The 25,846-nt window shown below is 44.9% G+C and overlaps 1 protein-coding gene across 2 annotated transcripts in view; it reads right to left on the bottom strand.

The window, feature by feature from the left end:
- The window catches only part of LBR (lamin B receptor), a 49,544-nt gene extending 24,424 nt beyond the window's left edge, over positions 1 to 25,120 (bottom strand). The window contains exons 1-5 of one of the 2 annotated variants that reach the window (XM_073338741.1): positions 25,041 to 25,120; positions 17,456 to 17,635; positions 12,796 to 12,984; positions 10,806 to 10,889; positions 10,080 to 10,254 (exon numbers count right to left, since the gene is read on the bottom strand). In XM_073338741.1, the coding sequence (XP_073194842.1) occupies positions 10,080 to 10,254; positions 10,806 to 10,889; positions 12,796 to 12,984; positions 17,456 to 17,620 (613 nt within the window). In that variant the 5' untranslated portion in view covers positions 17,621 to 17,635; positions 25,041 to 25,120. The remainder of the gene's footprint in view (positions 1 to 10,079; positions 10,255 to 10,805; positions 10,890 to 12,795; positions 12,985 to 17,455; positions 17,636 to 25,040) is intronic. The other variant, XM_073338743.1, reaches the window with a different exon arrangement.
- Between the last annotated feature and the right edge of the window lie 726 nt (positions 25,121 to 25,846).

Raw genomic sequence — 25,846 nt, 5'->3', positions numbered from 1 at the left:
TGTTGGTTCCCACTCTGTTCTGGTAGGGATCCCGGGATCTGACATCAGGAATCTGGTCAAGTAATTATTTCTGTGTTTTGTCCGGACTGAGGACTGTCTTGTCTCTGTGTCTATCCGTCCTCCCTGTGGTGTGTTTAAGTCTGGGCGCCGTCTCCGTCCGGGGATCAGCTGACCAAAGGGTTCCTGTCCCCACAGTCTGAGTGAGTGAAATCTGCACAATCGCAGCTCCACTGCATCTTGGGTAAAACCCTTGGTGTGAAAGCAAGGGCGATTGAGGCAGTAGCCTGTGGGCTCCTTTTGTGTGTTGCACCGGGCATCGCTCTGACGAACCCGACTTTCCTTCTTGTGTGATTGGTGTATAAAGTCCTCCTGTATGGGTAACCAGACGTCTAAGTCGGGACAGTTCCCTAAAGGAACGCCGGCTCAGTTTATGTATTTTAGGAAGAGTCCGGACTCCTGTAAATTTCTGGAAAAATGGTCTAGGCTAAGGGGGTCAGGTCGAGTGGCTACTACCACCACTACGCTTCTGTCCCCAGAAGCCTTTACCGCTATTCTGAGGGAAAATGGGCCCTTTTCCCACAGAAATGGTCTATAAGGGACTGCTGCAGGCAGCAGACAGAGAGAGAATCTGATCAAAATTGTTTGACTATTGGGTAATGTAATCAAAATCACTAAAGGATGTAAGGGGTTTCTACTGGAACTTAACTTGGCTGCTCCTGGTTGTGTCTAGTTGTACAAGATGGAAGTGTAATCGGGGTACAGTTGTGTAAAAGAGTAATCACAGTGCAAGGGATGTTAGGCAAAAGAGAAAAGTGTGTGTGTGTGTGTATAGTGCTAAAATCTGAAGCTGTGTCTCAGCTATTACCTGAGAATAAACTTATTGCTTGGTACAGCAGAGATACTATTGCAAACATGGTCTGTTGCACAAGAGGGGAAACTGAGGTACACCACCTCATGAATTTCATAAATGACCAGTGAGTGGGGTAATTCACTAGCCTGACTATAGAACAAAATAAAGTATAGCCTGGAGGTAATTCTTCTGTTTTTCCTGCAATTAGCAAGGAAATTTGTAAAAGAAAGTGGTATTATTATTAAGCAATAATCTGTCCCCACCAGGGGGGTGGAAATTGTTTCTTTTGTTTTTAGACTCTACAAGCAAGCTGGCGCCAGTGGAAGAATAACTCAGAACACTATGGATCTGTGTTTTGTGTTGTTTGTCTGTGGTGTTTGTCTTGTTGCTAGCATTGTTGTGTTTTAATGAACAGAAAACCTCATGACATGGGTGGGGGATGGCTTCAAAAGGCTGACCTGCGGGGGTGGGGAGATGTGTATGGGAATGCAAAAGGCTAACTCAGGAGAATCCCAAAATTCAGTGGCCACTGTTAGCATCTTGCGACAAAGACAGAGTAGACATCTTAAAAGACAAACTCAGCCAACCTAAAACTAAATTGGCAAAAGGAGAGGTTGATTGTTTCATGCAGTGGTGGGAAGAGGCAAATCATAGGTGGACAGAATCAAAACTTGCCTCTCAAAGATTCTGGCTTCTATCCCACCAGATGCAACTCATTTTACTGTTGTTGATTTGTGCTCTGCTTTCTTTTCTGTCCCGGTTCACCCTGACTCCCAGTTCCTGTTTGCCTTTTCTTACAAGGGGCAACAGTACACATGGACCACAATGCCCCAGGGGTATACTGAAAGCCCGTCACATTTTTCCCAAGCATTAGCCCGAGACCTTGCTGACCTTGTTTTCCCGTCCAGGTCCACACTAGTCCAATACGTAGATGATCTAACTCCTCTGTTCCCCTTCATTGTCTGCCTCTGAAACTGACTCTTTAGTGCTCCTTACTGCCCTAGCAAATAAGGGTCACAAAGCTTCTCGCTCTAAACTACAACTCTGTCAAGCTTCTGTCACATACCTTGGCTTTCTCCTCTCCCAGGGTTCCCGTGCACTTTCTCCCACCCGCTTCCAAGCTATCCTTAGCTTTCCCCGACCCCGCTCCCCACGCCAGGTCTGGAAGTTTTTCGGCATGGCTGGATTCCCCAGACAACGGATTCCCCAATATGCCTCCCTTGCAAAACCTCTCCAGGAACTCACTCGATTCTCTGTGCCTGACCCCATGCCGTGGCCCCCTGAGGCCAATTCTGCCTTTGTTTCCCTCAAACAGGGTTTGGCTTCTGCCCCTGCCTTAGGGCTGCCTATTCTAAGCCTTTTACCCTTTTCTGCCACGAACAATCTGGGTGTGCACTTGGAGTTCTCACTCAGATGCACGGAGAAAAGAACCGCCCAGTGGCTTATTTCTCTGCCACTTTAGACCCTGTTGCCCAAGGTTTACCCCCCTGCCTGCGTGCTGTGGCTGCTGCAGTGCGCCTCCTCGAAGTGTCTGATTCCCTTGTTCTCCGCTCTCCTCTTACCCTCCTGGTCCCTCACTGACCTCACCGTGCTCCAAGATTCTGCCCCAGAAACCGAGAAAGAATCCTGGGTTGCCCAAGGTTGCTCTCTACATCCCGCTTCCTTTTGGCGCTCACCTACTGGCGCCTTTGTAGCCCCCTTTTCACTCTACCCATCTCTGGCCGCCCTGCTACACGGTGTTTTGCATGTTGGAAAGGAGGGGATGGTCTCTGCTGTAACAAAGACAGGATGGTACGCGCCCCCCCATTTTAGCTCTTTTGCAGCCCGCCACTGTGCAGCCTGTACCATTTGCCAAAGCCATAATATTGGTAAACCTGTAAAAGTGGCCCAGGGGTTCCGAGGCCTGCCTCAAGCACCGGTCTTGCACAAATGCCTAAGTGTCAACAATATGAATTTATATTGGTTATGGTATGTTTACTCTCTGGTTGGATTGAAGCCTTTCCTTGTCGCAAGGCTGACTCACTGTCTGTTGCCAAATGTTTGTTAAATCATATTATGCCTGCCAAGGGAATTCCTGCTACTCTGTCCAGTGATCGGGGTACACATTTTACCTGACAACTTGTTCAACACCTTGACCATATATTGCATATCAAACACCTGTTGCACTGTCCCTACCACCCACAGAGTGCAGGTACAGTTGAAAGACGAAATGGTGTACTTAAGAATAAGCTTGCTAAAATTTGTGACTCTACAGGATTAAGCTGGCCAGTAGCCTTACCATTAGCCCTTATGGTCATGAGATCCACTCCATCTCAAAGGCATAAATTAAGTCCCTTTGAAATTGTTATGGGATGCCCAATGCGAGCTATGACTACCATTACTCCCTTTCCAGATTTGAACTTGAGTCACAGTGCACTCCTTCAGTATTGCAAGGGACTAATGCAAGCTGTAAGTCACTTCCATTCACAGGTTCGAGTCGCCTGGCCCACGGAACCCACCTCCGATGCTTGCCACAACCTCGAGCCAGGTGATTGGGTCTACGTACAGCGCCATCATCGAAAGCACGCCTTGGAGCCCCGGTGGAAGGGTCCTCATCAGGTACTGCTTACTACACAGATGGCTGTTAAACTATCTGGCATCGCAGCATGGATACATGCTTCACAGTGTAAGAAGGCACCATCCCCAGAGAACCAGTCACCACCTCAGGACAACGCAGAGTCAATTTTGACTCCAGAAGACGACGCAGAGGAACAGTCTGCAATAGTTTACAATCTATGCTCTCATAAGGGTTGCCAGAAGCAGATGACGAATCGAAAAAAAAAAAAAAGCAGTAGCGAGCCTAGCGCCTACTGCCTGGTGGGCGTAAAACCGTGACTGCGGTTCCCTCAGTTGAGGTTGTCAGAACCAGAAGAGCCTTGCCTCCAACATGTGCCTCTGCCTGTTCCTCGGCTGCTGGTATCTTACGGTCTGGGGAGACCACGATGACAATTCTTATATCCAGCAGCAGGTGTGGATAGCTCAGACCCTTAATATTTCTAATTGCTGGGTCTGTAGCCACATCCCAGCCCACTCTCAAACTGGTGTTCCTGTCCTCGCTATCCCACTCAAGTCCCCCGACCTCACTGGAGGGCCTCGTCCGTTTAAGAAAATATGGAACAGCAATGACACTTGGGAAGCGGTGGGAATAAATGCATCTAAATGGATAAGTGTGGTGGGAGGGAAAGGGTCATTGGTGTTGGGTGTGTAATGGGACAGGGCTGGATCTGGGGAAAAGTAGTTGCCTACAGCATATTGTGGCCAATGGTGTATGGGATTATTCAAACAAAACTAAAAAGTGGCGGGCCGGGTATGGAGATATGAATTTTTTCTCACCCTGGGATCAAACAGAGAAATCAATCCCCATATAGTTTCCCCATATAGTAACCTTAGTGAAAACAATACAATCTTTCAATGTCATGCAAATAACACCACTCCTCGTAAGGAGAATTACCCTGTATCCTTTGGGGGATACTACTCCTCCTTTGCAAACACCTATATGACAAATGGGTGCAACCAACCCTTCCCGGCCTTAATAGACTATCACTGGGTGTGTGGGACCAGAGCTTATACCGCACTAACAACTAATTGGTCAGGAATCTGTTATAATGCCTGACTCTTCCCACAATTCTGAGTGCTAGAAACCTTCCCTCGAGAACGCCTCCGCAATTTCAGGCGAAAAAGAAGGGCCTTAACAGATGCCCAATGATATGTAAATAACATAAGCCCCTTAACCTGGGAACATTGGCAGTTCCTTAATACCATTAGGGGGAGTAATACACCATGCAAAAAGGCTCCTAAGATTACAAGCAGTAGTTGAAATAATGGCAAATGAAACTGGAGAAAGTTTAACAGCCCTGGCCAAAGAAACAGGGGCAATCCGACAGATGGCCCTCCAAAACCGTCAGCCATTGGACATAGTGCTGGCGGCAAAAGGAGGGACTTGTGCTCTCACTGGAAAAGACTGCTGTGTGTATATACCAGACAACACCAATGAGGTAATAGATTGTGCTAGCCACTTAGAACAAACCGCATATCTTCCCCACGAAGAGCCAAGTTCTTTATGGAAGTGGCTAAGTAAACTTTTCAATTTTTCTGGTATAGGAAACTGGTTGTTTCAAGGAGCCCTAACTCTCCTGTTTGGAATCCTAATAATTTTTGTATGTTTTCAGTTACTTTCCTGTTGTATCCAAAATTGTGTCAGGCATGCTACACAGATAACTGCCCCAAACCAGAGTGCTAATTTGATGATTTTAAATATCACTGATGAACAAAGAGATAAAGAACAATTGATATGTGGAACCCAGTCATTGTTGGTCATTGCGAAGCTTGACCAAAGGAGGGATTGTGAAAGTAGAATGAATTATATTGAAATTATAATTCATTAAAGAAATGCTACTTGAAGGGTTTGTTGAAATATAGTTGTCAGGAAGAGAAACATTAAGGAGTGTGAGACAATGGGTCCTCAAACTAATTAACTTAGAGCTCCTACTGAGCTAGGAGATTGGTAAACGTTAGTATGCAAATAAGATATGTATGTATATTTGTCAGTTTCTGCTTTCTTTTGTCTCTTATGTTAACTTATTTATACAGTTAAGCCAAAGGCAATTTATCTTGAGCCTCAGAGAGGGGCTCACATCTGGGTGCATTAGCAAAGCGCTTTGCTAATAAACAGAGTGGTCTGACAAATTATGTGAGTCCTGAATCTGACTTTGACAACGTTAACCTGAAAACCGCAGCCCCTCCTTTTAAATGGCCAACCCATTTTAAAGGGCCAACCCAACAGGTGCTTGGTATGTGAACTGAGAGTGCTGCTGTTTGAAACCATTCCCACGTGTTAGGAAGGTTAAAGAAGCCAAAAGACTGTGGCTTACCACATCTGCCTGCAAGCCGAATTCTGCTGCCCGCCGGCCCTGCATGTGTGATCTCTCACACCATACCGGCAGGCCCTCAATATAAGAGGCAAAATGCAACCTTGTAAAGAAAGCACACGTTCTCTGTAATGTTAACAGCTTGCTTCACTGTGAAAGTTTACCCATTGTTCTCTAAAGTGTCTCTTTTTAAAGACTAATCTTTTTTCCCCCTCCCACAGCTGCAAATGTTTCATCGCTCCACGTATCATCTCCGTCCCAGAGGCTATCAAAGATTAGAAGACAGAAAAAACCGCACTCGCAATGAAATGTTCTCTGAGCTCATGCAGGCCTCCCACACTGAAAGAGCCCAGCACAGTGCACTGAGGGAGACAATGTCAGAGTCCAGGAAAGCACAAAATGAACACAAGGACAGGAGGGAGCGAGAGGAGGGATGAGCAAGGGGACAGGAGGGACGAGCGAGAGGAGAGGTGACGTCAGCGTGATGAGAGGAGGCAGGATGCAATGCTGAGGCTACTGGAGGATCAAACTGATATGCTCCGGCATATGGTTGAGGTGCAGGAAAGGCAGCAGGAGCACAGACCACCGCTGCAGCCCCTGTGTAACCAACCGCCCTCCTCACCCAGACACCCAAGAATGCGGTGGAGGGCCTCCGGCCATCGCCTACTCGCCAGCTTTTGCAGGTTCTGGTTCTGCATATACTGCATGATAATGTACGTGGTGTTTAGAGCGGTCACAACTGCCGCGGTGATCTGAGCGGGCTCCATGCTTGCCGTAGTATGGCGTGAGCAGGAGAGCAGAGTGGAAGCGGAAGTGGCAGAAGGATGACAATGCTGACAGCAATATGGCGCCCGCAAGGAAAAAGGCGTGAAATAATTGTTGGCTGTTGCTTTCATGGAGTGAGAGAGGGGGGAGCAAGGGGTAGGCTAGCAGCAGATGGTGCTGCTGGCTGGGAGAGCAGCCTGAGACAGAATGGTCCCCTCAAGGATTGAACTCACAACCCTGGATTTAGCAGGCCAATGCTCAAACCACAGAGCTATCCCTCTGCCAATATTCCAGGCAAGACTGAATCTCCATTAGACAAAACTTAAAGAAGAGAATGACCTGCATCACCCCCATTTATTTGCAGGCACCCCGACAGACTTTACTGAGGTCTGCCAGGAGCACCCCTTGTCTGCCCAGGCGCGCCAATCGACCTGACCGAGGCCGGCCAAGAGCACCCAGGAGACGACAAGGACAGCTACCAGTCATACTGCACTATTTGCTGCCACAAGGCAATGAGCTGCTGCTGTGTAGCAATGCAGTCCCACGTCTGCCAGCACCCAGGAGATGTACAGTGACGGTGAGCTGAGCGGGCTCCATGTTTGCCATGGTATGGCATCTGCACGGGTAACCCAGGAAAAAAAGGCACAAAACGATTGTCTGCCATTGCTTTTGGGGAGGAGCGGGGGGCCTGAAGACATATACCCAGAACCACTCGCGACAATGTTTTTTGCCCCATCAGGCATTGGGATCTCAACCCAGAATTCCAATGGGCGGCGGAGACAGCGGGAACTGTGGGATAGCTACCCACAGTGCAACACTCCGGAAGTCCACACTAGCCTCAGTACTGTGAACGCACTCCGCCTACTTAATGGTCTTAAGTGGGGACACACACAATTGACTGAATAAAATCGCTTTCAAAAAATCCAACTTCTATAAATTCGACCTAATTTCGTAGTGTAGACATACCCTTAGTATGATTTTACAACCAGTTGTGCACCCACCTCATGGTACGTTTGTCTAGGCTAGATTTCCCTAGTTTGCTTATGAGATGGGCAAGTGAGACAGTATTAAAAGCCTTATTAAAGCTGAGATATCAAATCTACTTCTTCCTCCCATCCACAAGGCTCATTGCCATCAAAGGATATTAGGTTTGTTTGACATGATTTGTTCTTGACAAATCCAAGTTGGCTGTTATTTATCACCTTATCTTCTAGGTGCTCACAACTTGATTATTTGCTCCACTATCCCTCCAAGTACCAAAGTTAAGATGACTGGTTTATAATTCCCTTGGTTGTTCATATTCCCCCTTTTATTCATAGGTATTATATTTTCCCTCTGATCTCTCCCATTCTCCCCAGGTTCTCAATGATAACTGCTGATGGCTCAGAGATCTCTTCAGCCAGTTCCTTAAATATTCTAGGATGTATTTCATCAGTCCCTGCTGACTTAAGCCATCTCACTTGTCTAAGTTAGGCCATGTCTACAGTAGCAAGCTTACAGCTGTACCGGTGCAGTTGCGCCACTGTAAAACTGCTTATGTAGCTGCTCTATGCCAACAGAAGACAGCTTGCCCATCAACATAATAAAACCGCCTCTATAGTAGCTATGTCAACAGGAGACGCTCTCCTGCCATTTGCACTGTCCACATTGGCACTTCTGTTGATGTAACTTATGTTGCACAGTGCTGTGTTTTTTTCACACCCCTGAGGGACATAGTTATACTGACAAAAGTGGTAGTGTAGACATGGCCTTAGATGTCTATTAGAGAGACAAGGTAGGTGAGGTAGTATCTTTTATTTGACCAACTTCTGTTGGTGAGAGAGAAGCTTTTGAGCCACACAGAGCTCCTCTTCAGATCTGGGAAAGGCGCTCCCAGCATCACAACAAAGTGCAAGGTGGAACAGTTTGCTTGGCATAAGTAGCACACGCTGATAAAGGACCATTCAAGGCAGAGTGGCCTGTTAACATCTTTGCAGTCATAGGACAAAAAAGGGGGTTAGTGGATTACAGATTGTTTTAATAAGCCATAAATCTGTCGAGTCCATGTTTTTCCATGTCTAGCAGGGTAATAAATTTAAGCTCCCAGGCTCATCTTGTTGTATAGGTTTCCTTTAAGGATTAGGACTGATATAGAGTGATCGCTTTTTGAAAAGTGTTCACCCATAGATAGGTGTTTACCCATAGATAGGTGTTTGTCTTATTTTCCTGTGAAAGTTCATTCTTAACTTGTTTTTCCCTATTTTAGCCTCAGATCCTACCCAATTTACACTGATGTTCATTATGTTAGTTGTCAGATCACTGCTAACCTTTTTGGTGAAAACTGGAACAAAAAAGGTGTTTAACACTTTTGTCCATTGTTTTCTGTTATTGTCTTTCCCTCCTCATGGAGTAATGGGCCTATCTTATCCTTGGTCATCTTGCTTCTAATGTATTTGTAAAATGTTTTATTGTTATCCTTTATGTCCCTAGCTAGTTTAATCTTGTTTTGTGCCTTTGGCCTTTCTAATTTTGTCCCTAACGCTTGTGGTTTTTTTCCCCCCCCACATCTTCCATGATTTGACTTTTTTTCCACTTTTTGGAGGAGTCTGAGCTTCAGGTAATTGAAGACCCCCTGGTTAAGCCAGGGTTATCTTTTACTGTACTTCCTATCTTTCCTATGCACTGGGATATATCTTTAAAAAGCTGCCAACTCTCCTGAACTCTTTTTTTCCCCCTTAGACTTGCTTACCTACCAATACCTGCTAATAAAAGCAGTTCACCATATAGCTATAGATATAAAGGGATTTATTCGAGGGTTGTGTCCAACTACAGTAGTATAAATTAATAAATAAGTCACCACATGCAACAGGCAGTGGTGGTTAGCACAGGCACTGTGTGAAAATGTGTGTGCCACATTCGAGGTGTCTGTATTCACAGAACTAAGTGCAAGAATGCTTCCCTCATGGATTTTTTTCTAGTTTTGTCCTCTCTAATTGTAACTCCAAAGGGCTACTTCTGTAATAACAAAGAATGTAAGACTGAAAACCCAGCGTCCCAAAGCAATGGTACTCCACTATTTCCCTTTGTAAACTATTCCAGATTTCAATCAACTAATGGTCAGAAATCTTTCACCACCCCTTATTCAGCCAAAATTTTCCTTGTCTTATTTTTACAGCATTAAACCCAGTTATTTTGCAATTGTCTTTTAAAAAAAATAAACTGATCATACTAATTCCATTGAAGTAAAGTACATTTGCCTTCAGTAGTTCTCCAAAAGGTAGAATATCTGAGTTTGAGACAACTGGCTTTTCAAATTATGAAATTTAAAGATGCTTACTCTAGTAACTTCAAGGAGTATCCCAACATGCAGTAGAAAGATCATGATAATCGCTCATCTGCCTCACAGAAGGTCACAACAGAACCAAGTGTGAGGTATCAAGGTCACCAAAGGCAAACAAGATACAGTAGCATCAGATGAATGACCATAATTGGGGGAGAAAGAAGGGAATCTTTGAGAATGGCAACGTGATATCAAGTAAAAATAAATCTGTGACTATCACTATTGTTAACATACATACCAATTCTTCCACCAAACTCGAGCTCCTTTGTTTGTGTTGATACTTTTTCAGTAGTTTTTGCTGTCTCAAAAACTCTCTGTTCCAAAAATATTTCTTCCTTTTTCTTCTGTCTTCTTGGATGTAAGGTATACTGGTCAAGCACATGCCCAATTTCTAGCTCTGATTCAACTTTCTGCTGATAAAGAACAAAAGGTTACAAAAACCAAACAATTACCATGTCTTATTTTACAGAGTGGTGTAATCAAGAGAACATTACTCAGATCTGAGCACTGAAGTACAATGCATTTTTCCTCAGTTAAAAGGTATTCAACTATATTAGCAGTAGAAGAGAAGACAGCCAAAAGGCAAACATTCTGCTTAATAAGCACATCTGCTGTCTCCACCCTTTCCAATTCTACAAGCCCTAGTCCTCCCTTCAGATGAGTGTTAACCTAAATGACCACCTTCCCCTGCTAGAAGAAATTATTTTAAAAAGCAGCCATGGAATTAGTGAAATGAGTGCTAAACTTCACTATTCAATCTCTTCTTGGCTGTGTGTTGCATTCCAAAGCCCTCCCCTTAATTTATATATTGTCCATTTAGATAGTAAATAATCTCATTAGGACAGAATCTCATCTTCATACCAATCTGTAAAATGCTTAGCACCATACTAATAACAAACACTATTTTCTAGTAATGCTGCAGATTTACTGTGGTCATAAGACATACAGTTCTTAGCTCTCTCACCTGTAATATTTTGTAGGAAGTATCATTCCTTTCTGTACTATCAGGTTCACCATTGTACCTGCTAGTGTTGTTCTCATTCAGTTTCTAGTTAGAAGAAGAAAGTGAATTTTTAAATGCGACCATTGAAGTACATAATGAACAATTAAAAAAATATTTACCAACAGTAGTGTTTGTAACAACAGTAGACTACTGTAATTAAAAAAAATAGAGAAGGTATTTTGTTATCCCTCCCCATTTGTTTACTTTGAGCACCTGACAGCCTTTTTCTGAAAAACAAGTAGAGGCAATCTCCACTGTTTGGATGCGTCTTAAAGGAAATAGGGGAGAGAACTCCTTTAAAAGTAGGAAAATAATAAATCAGAAAAATCAATTGGGGGAATTCAGGGGTAGGTACAGTTCCCAAATCACTTTTAACTCAGTGAACTGAAACGTCAATTACAAAAAGTGTGTCCATTTAACCATTTTGTTACGCAAGCTAATTCACTCTCCCAAAATTGTTTGTTCTGCAGAGATATACAAAAAAGGAGCAGACCTGCCAAGTCAAAAAGATGCCACTTAACTTATACCTTTCCACAGTAAAAATAGGAGCCAAATATGTCCTTCAGACAAACCTGAAGTCTGGCTACACAGCTTTTGAAAAATCTAACTGATCAAATAAAATTTTGGTTTTGGTTTCAGTTTCTGCTTCACAGCAGGGAGGCTCAGAAAAACCTGCCTGTAGCTAAGGAGACAGAACAAAATTATGAATTCTTCACGAGCTAGTCACTCCTACCATGCCAGTGTTCAAAATGTCTGCTCCCTAAGCTTTAAGCAAGTTGAAACTCCACTGTTCTGCATTATGAGGACCCTCATGCACAGAAGGAGAATTGTGGGCCACAAGTCAGAAACACAGCATGTGGGCATGTTGTCAACAAGCTATGCCCTGGGCCTTTAAGTCATCTGAAAGCTAGAAAATTAGGTCATTATAAAACAAAATCCAGAGCACAAGCCACAGTATGTTTTTAAGGAGTTATAACTCAGCCAAACGAAAAATAATTTTAATGGATTAGTGAAAGGCACATTTTTAAACTAGAAACTATGTCCCACCCTTATTTCAAGTTCCCATCTCTTCTCACTGAAGCACTTCAAAACAAAGTTCTTATAAAAGCAGACATGTGTCACCTCTGCTAATCTTCATTCTCAAAAGCTGCTAGTCCATTTTTAATCAAAATTTTCAACACAAATTCACTTCCAAGTTAGAACAAATGTGCAAAATTTCAGCTTGAAAGCCAAAAGTTTGACAGCTAAAAGCTATCAGAAAATGATCCTTTATAATGAAAACATTTATGCATCCTCATGCATAGGCAAGGCCCCATATACTCCACAGCAAGTTAGTCCTAAATTCTGCACCAAAATCCCAACTTTCTGCAGCAGCTTCAGATAAATTTTTAATATACAGGTTTTTAATTAATTAAATGTGAAAATAAATATAATCAATTCTGCTGCACCTGCTCATTTTGATACTAAATTTGACTTTATGTTGTCTCCACATTTTCAGTGTGGCACAGATATTCATCTTTAGATTTCAATATTAGCAACAATTAAGATAAGTGGGATAGTTCAAACCTCTTAGAACTAGCGCTTCAAGTTCTGTGCAAACTCAAGGAGGTATTACTGCATCCTCTTTACACATTTTCAAGTTTCATAACCATGTAAGCTAGGAAATTTATTTTGTTAAAATGAAAGTGGAGCTTCCTGAGCATAATTCTACAGCCAGGCCCTGACCATAAGCAATACTATGCTTATAATAGCAACTGGGAAGGAAATCTGTTTCAACCTCTATTTACAGTGCTATTAATTTTTTTCTTTAAATCTAGACACATACCCACAGATCCAAATCTTCAAAGTTTTCACTCCTCTAAAAAAATGTCATTTTAGACTATACATATTTATAGAACATAGTACATATCAGTGCAAGTGGACAGATCTCAATCAGAAATGAATCCAATACCAGAAGAGTTAAGTTAGTTTCCCGAACGGTTTTCTTTTTCTCATCTCTAGATTCTCTGCTTTGGGAGGAAGAACGACGTTTGCCTTTTGCTGATCGACCAGGAGAACGAGATCTGGATCTGCTACCACTGCGTCTGGAAGGAGAACTGGAGGAAGAATTGCTTTTTCGAGGTTTAAATGATGACACAGACTGAAAGAAATAGGAAACATTAAATATGATTTGTAAAGTTTTTTCTAAATGAAAGAACAAGTTGAGTTATAAAGATACAATTAGACATAGTAACTTTAGCTGTTATTTCTCAACATATATTTGTACCGCTTTAAACATCTAATACCTATAAAAGTGTTTAAATATTTGTAGTAAATTTAGGACTCAAAGGGACTCAATTTTCAGCTCTAGTAATTGAACAGACACAGGGGTAATGCAAAGCTTCCCTACTCAGCTAACATTCCATAAGACCAAAATGGCTGAATCTCATTAGTATTTAATCCCTATTCTTCCATTTCTGGTTAATATCAAAGCAACTGAGGCAAGACAGGCTTAAGTATATGGTTGCTTCAGGTCTCATTAATCCTTGCCAAATTTGGGTGCACACCTGGGTATAGCACAGAGATTTCACTAACAACATTGTAATACATTCTCCCTCTAGCAGCAGTGAAGATCAAGGTCTTCATGTCAGCTGCCTATGATACCACTGACTCTTCTCACAATCCCAGCAGGAATAAACAGGCTGCCTTCTGAGATCTTGTTCCAGATATCAGAAGGGGGGGAGGGATAGCTCAGTGGTTTGAGCATTGGCCTGCTAAACCCAGGGTTGTGAGCTCAATCCTTGAGGGGGCCATTTAGGGATCGGGGGCAAAAATTGGGGATTGGTCCTGCTTTGAGCAGGGGGTTGGACTCGATGACCTCCTGAGGTCCCTTCCAACCCTGATATTCTATGATTCTATGATATTGCAGAGCATAGTTTTTGGAAATTTTCTGCCATCTGTACTCTCTCATGGAGTTCTGCAGAACTCTAACTTGTTTCCCCTGTTGTTCAGTGTGTACGCAGGTCCCTGAGGAAGACTGGAATACAGTATTTTCAGTACGCTAATACCACCCAGCTCTATTTCACCGTCATCGATTCAACCAGTTCTGTTGAATGGCTTCTCCCTGAGATTGTAGAGATTAGGCGCACAGATGAGACCTAGCTGTTGCACTTCTGCAAAGATGCTGCTACTACACTAACAGGAGGGCTTTTCCCTCCGACAGAAGTACCGCCTCTCATTGAGGTGGATTAACATATTGACAGGAGAAGCCCTCCTCTCAACATAGTGCTGTCTACACCAGAAGTTTGCTTGATATAAATGCACTGCTCAGTGATGTGGATTTTTCACATTCCTCAGTGACGTAGTTATACCCATATAAGTTTACAGTGTAGACTTGACCTCAGTCTAAAATAAAACTAACATAATCTGAGAGAAGCAACTATAAAATGAGATATGACAACAATTATCTTCCCTTTAATGTAAGGTGCATGCCTACTACTTGTTAAAGTTTGCATCATGACAGTATGGTTGAATTCCCAGCTGCTGCTCAATGATTTATTAGCAGCTGTGGTAAGGAAGACTCATCGATATCTGACCAGGAGACTGAAACCACTTCATTCAGATGTGAACTCTGTTACTTCTGCATTTATCACCCCAAGATTAGATTACTGCAATGTGTTTTGCACAAGGCAACTCACTTTAAATCAACCTAGAAACAGAGTGCTGTAGAATGTGGCAGCCCATTTAAAAAGCAGTATTTCTCACTAAGAACACATAACACCAAAGTTTCAGGATCCACACTGGTTTCTGGATGGAGTTTAAGATATTGTTTTTCACATATAAAACTGTAAGGGTAAAGTTTTCAAAAGCACCTAAGATTGTATCTTCACTAGGAAAAAAGTATGTCTAAGGCTAACTCTACTCTACACAGCTTTTAGCGCCATGGCTGTGTCACTACAGCCATGCCGCTAAAAGTCGCACAGTGTAGCCACTCTTTGTCGGCTCTCCTGCCGACAAAAACCTTCCTACCCAAGCGAGCTTACCGCCAGCAAAATGTTTGTGTGTGGGGGGGGGGGGAGAGAGAGTTTTGTCGTTCAATTGCCAGTGTAGACATTACCTCACTCGAGTAAGGCTATTAGAGGTCAAATCCTAGTGAAGACAAGGTAATCTGTAGCTTTCGCACAATTTAGCAGGTTAAGTTGGTGGCCGACGCTAACTCAATTTTCTAATTTGCATTAAGAAACGACCAGTCTTTGATAATGATGACAAGGCCACAGTGATTTAGAGACCTACATCCTACTGACTTTCAGTAAAAATTTAAATGTCTAAGTCATTTGGGAACTATTTGGAAATTTTATCCTCAATGGCTTGGGGACCTGACTACTTTGAAAGGCACAGCTATTCATTCAAAGTGATAAAGATTATGGAAAAAACTGACATTAGGAAGGGACCAGTAGTAGAAACCTTAGCTTTTCTTATCAGGACTTGTTCAGGACACAGCCAAGGAGATGTTAATATCTCTGGTCCCTTCTCCTCACCTGATCTGAACATATTTCAGGATCAGGAAAGAGAGGAGTTTTTTTGTCCCAAGAGTGGTGGTGAAAGCCATGACGGTAATGAAGATTTTTATTCCCTTCATTATCAAAATTGCTAAATGTTGTTCAGAAAAGCAGTGTTTAGAATAGATAGCAACCCTGCCCCAAACTGAACGGAACAAGCTTTCATTAGTCCTCATATGCATGCTTCCTATCATTTAAACATATTTTTTCTTTCTAAAACAATTCTAACCTCATCAGTAGCCATAAGAAACCCCTAACAAACAGATTCTCATTTGAACAAAAAGAGTTCACATAATTCCTTTGACTCTTTGGTGTTGAACAGCGATTTTAAATAACTTGCTTATAAATTAAAATGACCTTTCCTTCATCTTTCACCCACTTTAGACTATTTAAGACTTCAACAGAGAGTACAATTCAGCATAATTCCACGAGTTACCAATGGTGGAAACTGAAATGTTGAGAGGATTCAGGCATTTTTCCCACCGCGTCATCTAGATTATCTCTGGAGTAAGCACCTGATAACACACCGATGAAAACGCCTCACCCAAGTCTACAATACACAACCACAATTACCATCTCTAGTGGAGAATTCAGAGTCCCATTTTTTCTTGTGCAACACAGCCAACTACAGAAGACAAGACTGCCATCTAAAAATTAGACCTACTATCTGAAAGATCTTTTTAAAAAACAACTTTCAAGCCATTACACAAAAAAAAACAAAAACACACAAAAAAAGGAAGTATACTTCCTTCCATTCTTTTGCAGCTCGTATGTAAGGGTCAAGATTAAGCAGTATCTTAGAGTACCATCCACTTAAAAACTATGTCTAAAAAGGTTGTACCTTCTATCTGTAATATTATAATGGAAATGTCTTCCTCCCTGTGTACTTTATGCATTTGACAGCATTTGGTGTCTATTCAGTTTTAGCATTCTGCTGCTGTCAGTTGACTTCCTGTCTCACGCATTAGCACATAGATATTACATTCAAGGGAAACTCATAGGCAGGTCCTACAGGAAGGCATTCACAAGTAATAGCAACTGAACAAATTTAAGAGGCAAGAAGCAGGCACATGGCATAGAGTAAGGAGGAGAGGGATGGGCCTGAGCCCGTTGCCAACTGTGTCCACATATCTATTCAGGGGACACCATCATAGGGCCTAATCACATCAGCCACACTATCAGAGGCTTGTTCACCTGCACATCTACCAATGTGATATATGCCATCATGTGCCAGCAATGCCCCTCTGCCATGTACATTGGTCAAACTGGACAATCTCTACGTAAAAGAATAAATGGACACAAATCAGATGTCAAGAATTATAACATTCAAAAACCAGTCAGAGAACACTTCAATCTCTTTGGTCACTCGATTACAGACCTAAGAGTGGCAATTCTTCAACAAAAAAACTTCAAAAACAGACTCCAACGAGAGACTGCTGAATTGGAATTAATTTGCAAACTGGATACAATTAACTTAGGCTTGAATAAAGACTGGTATTGGATAGGTCATTACACAAAGTAAAACTATTTCCATGTTTATTTCCTCGCCTCCCCCACTGTTCCTCAGACGTGCTGGAAATGGCCCACCTTGATTATCACTACAAAAGGTTTTTTCCCCCCTCAAATAAATGTGTTAGTCTCTAAGGTGCCACAAGTACTCCTTTTCTTTTAGGATGTTTGGTGTTATTCTCCTCATCCTTAAGAACTCTACTAGTCATCATTGGAGCAGAATACCCTTACGAAAAGAGTATTTTTTTAATTGCTCTGTACATACTATTTTAAAAAGGGTATTTTAAAAGAAACTTAGATTTTGTTTTTTAAATTGGCTTACTTAACAAAAATCTAGCTAACAGCTCTGTAGGCAATTCCACAATTGTGTGGTACAGTCCTGTAATGGGAGCTCTATTTGTGGAATACTTGCAGGCCTGGGCCTTCATTTTCAAAATATATCACCAAGTTTTCTAGATAGCAAATGGGATCAAAGTTCTTAAAACTTTTAATATAGTACACATTTTGAACTTAGTCAGGACTTCAGTATGGATTCTAAATATTATTATACAGATGAACACTTACCCTTATATCGCTTTCCCTCAACTCAAGCTCAGTTCCATCTTTGTACTGAACAGTGTAAAAGTGAGTGAGGTCATTATAGCTAGTTATTTGTACTTCATAATAGAGGACACTTCCTGGCCAACGACCCATCACCACCTCACCAGCCGCAAATCTTCTGTTTGGCATTTTCCAAAAGAATCCCTAAAAAAAAGTACATCAAATGACAAATTTAAGCCAGACCTTCATTCCCACCTTTTTTCCCCTAATCTTTCTATACAGAAGCACAATTGTGATGGTCTATTCCGGAATGCAAAAATAAAGCATTCCAAATCTGTTGAATCTACGTGTGTTATCCATATTATGCACCAAAACAAAAAACCTATTTTAAAAGAACATTATTAAGATTGCCAAGTCAAGCACTCAGAATTTAGGAAATACCAGAATTAAAGTTGCTTGTGCAACTTTAATCCATGTGCCCCCAGAGAATATATTATGATACAGTCCTTAATGACATGATCACAAACTATTTTTTCCACAAGATCCCTACCTCATTCAGTGCACAGGATGGATGGTACTCACTGAAAGAGCAGCTGTATTATCCATATTGAATGACATACTGCCTCATGTCTTATTTAATGCACATTATTGAAACTGCTCTGAAGAGAAAATTATTAAATTTCCTCATGGCTTTTTCTATGGTATACATCATGATAATATCTGAGTGCTTTGCAACCATTTATTTATGTATTTTCACAATACTTATGAGATATGGAGATATTATCCCCATTTCACATATGGGGAGTTGATAGACAGATTAAGATCAAAAGTAAAATGACCAGATGTCCTGTTTTTAAAGGGACAGTCCTGTATTTAAACCCTCCTGCAGGTGTCCTTTTTTCTGCAAAATGGGCAAACTGTCCTGTATTTTCCGTCTCCCCACTCCTCTCCCATCAGTCTCAGCAGGTCCTGCTGTTGGCCGGATCCCTGCTTGCCAGCCTCCCACCCACCAGTGGTGAGTGGGGGGATCCAGCAGCTGACGGTGGGGGTGTGTGCGTGAGTCTGGTAGCGGGATGAAGATGCAACGCGTGGGGCTAGCCACTCCTCCTGCTGGTCCATCAGCACAGCCCCTGCTGCGTGCTGGCTCTTAGCCAGCAGGGCCCCGCCCATCTGTCCCATTTCTGACCAGCACTGACTGCAGTGGCTGTTGTGTGTGGGCAGATGCCAGGCAGCAGTTGGTTAGGTGTTGCCTCTGCTACCCACCCATCAGCTCCTCCCTGCTTTGCTCCTTCAGCTCCCTGAGCCCTACTGCTTCTCCATATCCCCCCAACTGGAGCGCATCCCACTCCCAGCGCTGCACAGAGAACCAGCCCCTGGTCGGAGCGCTGAGCTCACCAACAGCCCGGCCAGCAGGCTCCTTCCTTCCCCCCCTCCGCCAGTGGCTGGGCCAACACCCTGGGAAAGCCCAAAACCCTCTGGCCTGGGGTGCTAGCCAAGCGGAGCCCAGTCCTGCCTGTGTCAAAGCCCCACATAGCGCTGGCACAAGGAAGGCTCTCTCTGCTAAGCTCTGGAATGGCGGGGGAAAGGACGAGGAAGCCATTTCCAGCCTGCTCAGCCTGAACCTGCAGGCTCCAAGCAGCCCATCGGGCAGGGGCTTAGCACCCTCTTCACCCACCCCCCTCAGCAGAGCTGTCCCTCGGCATACGCAGCTGCGTAGGGCACCATGAAATTTGGGGCACCAAATTGTCCCAAATTTCATGGTGCCCTACACAGCTGCGTGCTGCATACGCGGCAGCACCAGCTCTGACAGCCAGCTCTATCCCCCAACCACTGCCTGCCCCCACCAGGCCGGCTGCAGCCACTGCAAGGGGCAGGGCCGTCCCTACAGGGAGTGTGGGGCCAGGGACAACTCCCTCCTCCCCGCCTCTTAGTCTTCCCCCCTGCTCCGCCCCTATTCCACCTCTTCCCCGCAAGCCTCTTCTCCAGCAAGGGACGCTGCCTGGAGGATTAGCAGGGGGCCTGCACCAGCAGCAGGGGTCAGGCCAGACCCTGCACTCACCAGCAGGAAGCGGAGCAATCCGGCCCCAGCCCGCTCCACTCTGCCAGCTCCCAGCCGAGTTGCTTCACTTCCCACTGCCGATGAATGCAGGGGTCGGTTCTCCCCGCCTCAAGCAACACACCTGGGGGCAGGGCGGGGGAAGCCGAACCAGCCGTCAAGAAGTGGAGTGGCCCCGCATTACCTGTGAGTGCGGGGGACAGTCCTTTCCCCAACCCCCCCTTGCACCCAAGCAACACACCTGGGGCGGGGGGAGAGGACTAGGCTGGGTTGCTCCACTTCCTGCTGCTGGTGCCAGCCTCCCCATGTGAGGCCCCCCCCAGCCTCCCCATGTGAGCAGCCTCCACAGCTCCTGTCTCCACGGTTCTGCAGCCCTTGAGCATGAACACCCCCCCCACACACACACATACATAGGGCACCATAATTTATGGTGACACACTGCCCCTCACCCTGGGTCCTGCCCCCAGGGAGCACAGGGCTGCTCTGTCCCCTAAGCACCTTCCCCTGCTGAGCCACCTCTCTGGCCAGTTCCTTGAAGCTCCTGCAATCAGGTTCCCTGGGCCCTGGTGCATAGTCGTTGGAACTTAACCCCTTTCTGCCCATGCTGTAGATGGAGGCTACTGGCTTATGTCAAGTGGCCAGCAGCAGCCTGGAGGTGTTAGCTGCCTTTCAACACTGTGCCAGCAGGAAGGGACAAGCTCCTTCCAGCCACTGGGGGTGGGGATGGAGGGGGTGGCCACAGGGAAGAGATGAGCCCTGAAAGACACAGGCCAGGTCATCCCTCCCCACCCACAGCTGGAAGCAGCTCCCATTCCTTCCCTCCTGCACAGTGCCAAAAAGCTTCTGCTGGCCACATTCTGTGTGTTGTCTTGGGAAGACCCGGTGCCAGGTACCAGGAGAGGCGGGTCCATCCCAGGGGCCCAGCCAGGCATGAGGGCACCAAGTGCTGGCGAGGTAGGGTTGGGTTGCTTGGTCAACACCCCTCCCCACCCCTCCAGCATGAGCAAGAGGTACCAGAGTGTGTGTGTGTGTCAACCCTCCCCCTATGAACCCGAAAGTCTTAAAAGATAAGAAGGTAAATAAAATAAATCCAACTAGGAAGTATTTCTTTTTAACGGGGGCTCAGTCAACTTGATGTTAATTTAAATGTTTGTACTGCATAGTTCTGATTTATTCAAGTGAGTTCAACGGCAATCAGAGTAATTTTACCAGGTGTCCCGTATTCAGCATAGGAAAATACAGTCACCCTAGTCAAAAGTATCCACTATTTTTGGGTGCCCAATTTGAGACCCTCCCCCCCGGGCCCGATTTCCCCCTCAAGTACTTCACATTATATAGCATGGGGTGGCCAAACTGTGGCTCATGAGTTACATGCGTCTCTTTTACAGTTAAAGTATGGCTCATGGAGCCACCACCGCCCGCCTACTTTCCCCCATTCTCTGACTACCAGACTGGGTAGAGGGAGGGGAGGTTCGGGGCTTCTGCCCTGCAGCAGGGCTAGGGGTTTCTGCCAGAGACCACTAGTGCCTACTGAGGGTGGAGGGCACAGTTTAAAGGTTCGCCCCCATAACAGTTTGAGTCATGTCCCCCGACCACCAGCAAACTCCCCACTACCCTCAGGGGCCAATCCCTGCAGCTCCCAGGAGTTAGCTCCACTGCAACAGCAAACAGCTGGGAGCTGCAGGGAGGGGCTTCTGCTTTAGCTCTGTGCAGAGAGGCAGCAGCAAAAGCAGAGGCTGTCCCTGCAGCTCTCAGTTCTTTGCCACTGAGACTGTATTATAATGCATATACTCCTCCAAAAGGGGCCAAATTAAGGTTGTGTGGGCCTTTCTTAATTATTATGTGATATAACTAGATGTTCATTTTGTTTTCTCTCCACTATTCCAACATAGGAGACCATCTGACTGAAGTCCTAGAATGAAAACATCAATTCCAGGACTTTCCTATTCCAGGTAATCTTCATTTTTGTTGAGTTAATGGATGCCACAATCAAAGTAGTTACATAGCCTCTACCTTCAGATTCCAGTTATTTGAGTAATAAGTCACGCTAGAGGTATGGACAAGATCACTTCATCGCACTGTTGAGTAAAGCCAGTGGAAAGTGTGGTAAAGAGGTTTATAGGGTTAGGTCACACTGATCATATGCTTCAAGGGAGGTGGACAGAAAATAGAAGTTCTACTGGCATCGGCAAAAGGCGCAAAACTATTCTGTTGCATCCCTGAGAAAGACCAATAAAGGTCTGGTAAAACAGCAGAATAAACAAGGCCTCCCAAACACATACTGAGGGACCCAGAAGAACAAAATATTCAATACACTGGATCGCCAGTCTGCCCTAAAAGAATGGGCAAACTAATTCCGATCTGTAAATCCGATTTATTTGAAGGTATTGGATTTGTTTTCTGTCTTATCCCACTCCCAACCTCTTTCTGTGAGAGCTCAGGATCCAATGCTGATAGCCCAAAAGGGGTGAGGATCTTGAGGATGCTTTCAAATTAGAGAGCCATCAGAAGTTTTAGAGCTGGTTCGGAGGTACTGCTACCTCTGGTGCTGAATGACACATGCATAAAGTGAGCTAGAGAGACACATGAATATTCAGAGGCCACACAACAGGGACGCATACAGGAGGCCTCCTGCCCTTCTTACTGACCTGATCTTTGGACTAGCTAAGAGAGAAAGAGGCAGGAAAATGCTTTCCAAAAGACCAGGTCCTACCACCAAAATGACAGGTTTCAGAGTAACAGCCGTGTTAGTCTGTATTCGCAAAAAGAAAAGGAGGACTTGTGGCACCTTAGAGACTAATAAATTGCTCTATAATAATATAATAATAAATTGCTCTAATAAATTGGTTAGTCTCTAAGGTGCCACAAGTCCTCCTTTTCTTTTTACCACCAAAATGTTACCCTTAAGCAATTTAAGGCCTCCTTGCACTCTTGCTGCTGTGGAATGCAGAAAGAGCTATAGCCCCTTTGAACCACTGAATGGGCATCCAATAATACTGTCTTCCCTCAGAATCCTTTAGTAGCCCATCCCCCTACCAGGACTGAAGGGAGAAATAAAACTGAAAAACCTTTCCTGTTTGGAAATGTTGGGAGAATGCCAAAGGAACCCACAGCTTTGCCATATTGAGCAGAAACATTGAGGAGGAAATATTGAGGAGAGCTGAACATTTATGCGTTATGCTGTGCATACTAGAAGAGAAGGCTAGTTTTTCAGAAGACAGAAGGTGAAGAGAGACTCTCCATACTTTGAAGATAAGGAAGAACATGCCAGTAGTCATATCTAATGGAACAGCAGGTATTCACAAAGGAGAAGTTAGTTTATTCTTAGTTTTGTGTTCAAACATTCTGTAAGACACATAATTTTAAGACCACCATTTCCACTATTTGTCTGGCTACTTGTTTTGCACACGTAAATGCTGGCATCTACCACCATTTTAACCATTGTGTAATCTGGACCTGATTAGGTAACATGATTAAAGTTAAAAGGAGTACTTGTGGCACCTTAGAGACTAACCAATTTATTTGAGCATAAGCTTTCGTGAGCTACAGTTCACTTCATCAGATGTAGCTCATGAAAGCTTATGCTCAAATAAATTGGTTAGTCTCTAAGGTGCCACAAGTACTCCTTTTCTTTTTGCGAACACAGACTAACACGGCTGCTACTCTGAAACCTATGATTAAGTTAAAGCATCAGCAGTCAATGGGACCTTACCCATACTACTGTTCCCACCACTAACAGCAGTGAACATTTTTAATGAAGAGTGGCTGTCTCTATGCTAGGTTATATCATCAGTCCTCCTATGGTCAACATGTTCTCTAGCTGCTCTTCAAACTGTCTTTTGCATTTTAGTTTCACAGTGCAGTTTCCAGGCCATGGACTGTACAGTACTTAAATAATATTTAATCACCCTTTAGGAAAAGCTCTCCACAATACTCACTAAGGCATGGCCTTCAATGGAAGAAGTTCTCACAGTACATATGTACATTTTTGTACAATTGGGGTCTAGGAGATTATGTTTGCCCACACCATCACTCATGCCACTTTCACATTAAATCAACAAACCTGAATACAAAAACTTCAGGCCCAACCATAATTACATTTACAATCTTAATTATTTGTATAGTGCCAATTTAGAGATTTGATTAGAAAGAATGGAATCAGCAAGCTAACTTTTTAAGAACTAAGAGGACTAAAATACTATCTTAATACTATTTTTAAAAAGTCAGATTATACATTTTTACATGTAATTTAATGCATTTACAAAATCTGGAAAATAAAATGTGCTTGCAAGCAAACTTAAATTGGCTTAGAGCAAAAACAAAACAATACTTTGATCTGACTTTAACTATCCTTATATTACATATACCAAAATAGTATAGTAAAATAGTTGGGTGTCAAGTCAAAACATTAGTTGGTGTATCTAACACAAAAGTATTTTGCATAGTATCTTTCACACCAGCCTTACCAAAAAATTAGTACCTAGTTTTTTGTCGCGTTAAGGGGCACAGGCAAAGAAGAAAAGACAGCAACACCACTCCATCTCCCCATTTCTATACAGTATTTACATTTTAAATTTAAAAGCAACTGACAAAGACCATCACTGACAACTACCAAATACCCAACTGAAGAGAAAACCTGCCAGCCTTTGTAAGGCGAATCTTGAAGATAGTAGAGAAGGGTGCATTCGTTCCCTTTAAATATACTTTCAACCAGAACCATTCAAAATGGAGGGAAAACGTCATTATTTAAACTTTTCCCATTTAACTTGACAGAAACGCTTCAATGATCAATGGCTAGAGCACGACATGGAAATGGAACAACCAGATCTCAAGTTTGCTTTGTGGATCGGGAATCCTCCCCCGGCCGTGCGAGTAAAGAGAATGGAAGGGGACGAGGAAACGACCCGGGGCCACCACTTTCCTCTGCAGCCCCCCCCCCGAAGCCCCGCTTTTGCGCGCGATATAAAGTCTCGCTCTTGTTTGTTTCGCAGCATCCCGCGCTCCCCCCGGCGCCAGCGTCTCAGCCCCCGCCTGCGCCTCGCTCGTCAGCTCGGACGAGGCGAGGCACCCAGTCGTCGTCCGGCTCTTTGACAGGGTGTAAGGGGGGGGGACAGCCCCGCCCCAGAGGGGAGCCGGCCAGTCTCGCCCGCTGGAGAGGGCGCTACACGCCTGTTTTCATGGACGCTTCAGCTCGCGGGGCTGCCCCGCCACGAGCCTCCCTCTGGTCACTGTCCGCCCCCAGCCGCGTACAAACGGGAGGGGAGGGCGGATAACGGAACCGGTCACCGCCCGCTCGGGGATGCGAACGCCACCAGCGGGTTTGCGAACGAGCGGAACAAACAGGGGCGAGAGAGGCTCGGGGGGGGGGGGGACGGGACGGGAGCAGTTTAACGCCAGCACCCAAAAGCACAGAGCGAAACGTCTCGGCACCGCGAGGCCCCAGAGCGTGGGGGAGGGGAAGAGAGGAAGCGACAGGACGGTGCCCTTCCTCCCGGGAAAGCCGCTACGGGGGCGTGTCCTGGTCCCCACCTGCCCTCAGTCCCGGATCCTTACCTGGGCTGCCGCCCCCACCTGGCCTGGCAGGAATCGCCTCTGCGACACGGCCGGGCCGAGCGGACCGGACCGTCGACGAGCTACGGTAAACCACCACCCTGAGCGACGGTTACAGGGCCGCTGGCGCGCGCGGAGCTTCGGCCGCAGCCCCGCCCCTTCCTGCGAGCTGCTGGGCGCCAACAGTCCCCATTGGCCAGGTCGCCGGGTTTGAATCGCGACCGAGACACGGAATTGGCTACGAGTCGGTGGCGCGTTCCACCCTTTTGTGCCCCGGTCGGGCCCTCCAAGTGACGGAGCTGCCCCAGCAGGGAGCTGCAGGTCCGAGTTCGTCCCCCCCGCCTCGGGGAAAGGAAACTTCAGACTCGCTCACTGGGACACTCAAGTCCGAGCACCGCCCCCGGGCTCTGCCTCATTGGAGGGTGGAGGAGACAGATTCCCTCAAAGGACACTAAGGCCCCGCGAAAGGGACGTTCCCTTCCTTCTGTCAGAGCCAGCCACCTGCCACTAGGTTGCCAGCCCTCCAAGATTGGTCTGGAGTCTCCAGCAATTAAATATTAATATTTAATTAAAGATTATGTCATGTGATGAAATCTGGAGGAATACATCCAACCCCCCAGTTGGCAACCCAGGAGGAAGGGAGACTGACTCAGGGAGGGGAGAGGGAACACCTGAATAACTGAAAATGGTTTCACTGATTGAAAAGCGCTTATACAGAAGTGTTTTTTTAATATGTGGATTCTGGTGAGCAGTAAAGCCTCTTCACCATACACACTGCAGCGGCGCACCGCTATGGATAACAGCTGTGC

Source organism: Lepidochelys kempii, chromosome 3 (genome assembly GCF_965140265.1).
Source record: "Lepidochelys kempii isolate rLepKem1 chromosome 3, rLepKem1.hap2, whole genome shotgun sequence".
Taxonomy (NCBI): domain Eukaryota; kingdom Metazoa; phylum Chordata; order Testudines; family Cheloniidae; genus Lepidochelys; species Lepidochelys kempii.
This window is presented reverse-complemented; position numbering and strand designations above follow the sequence as displayed.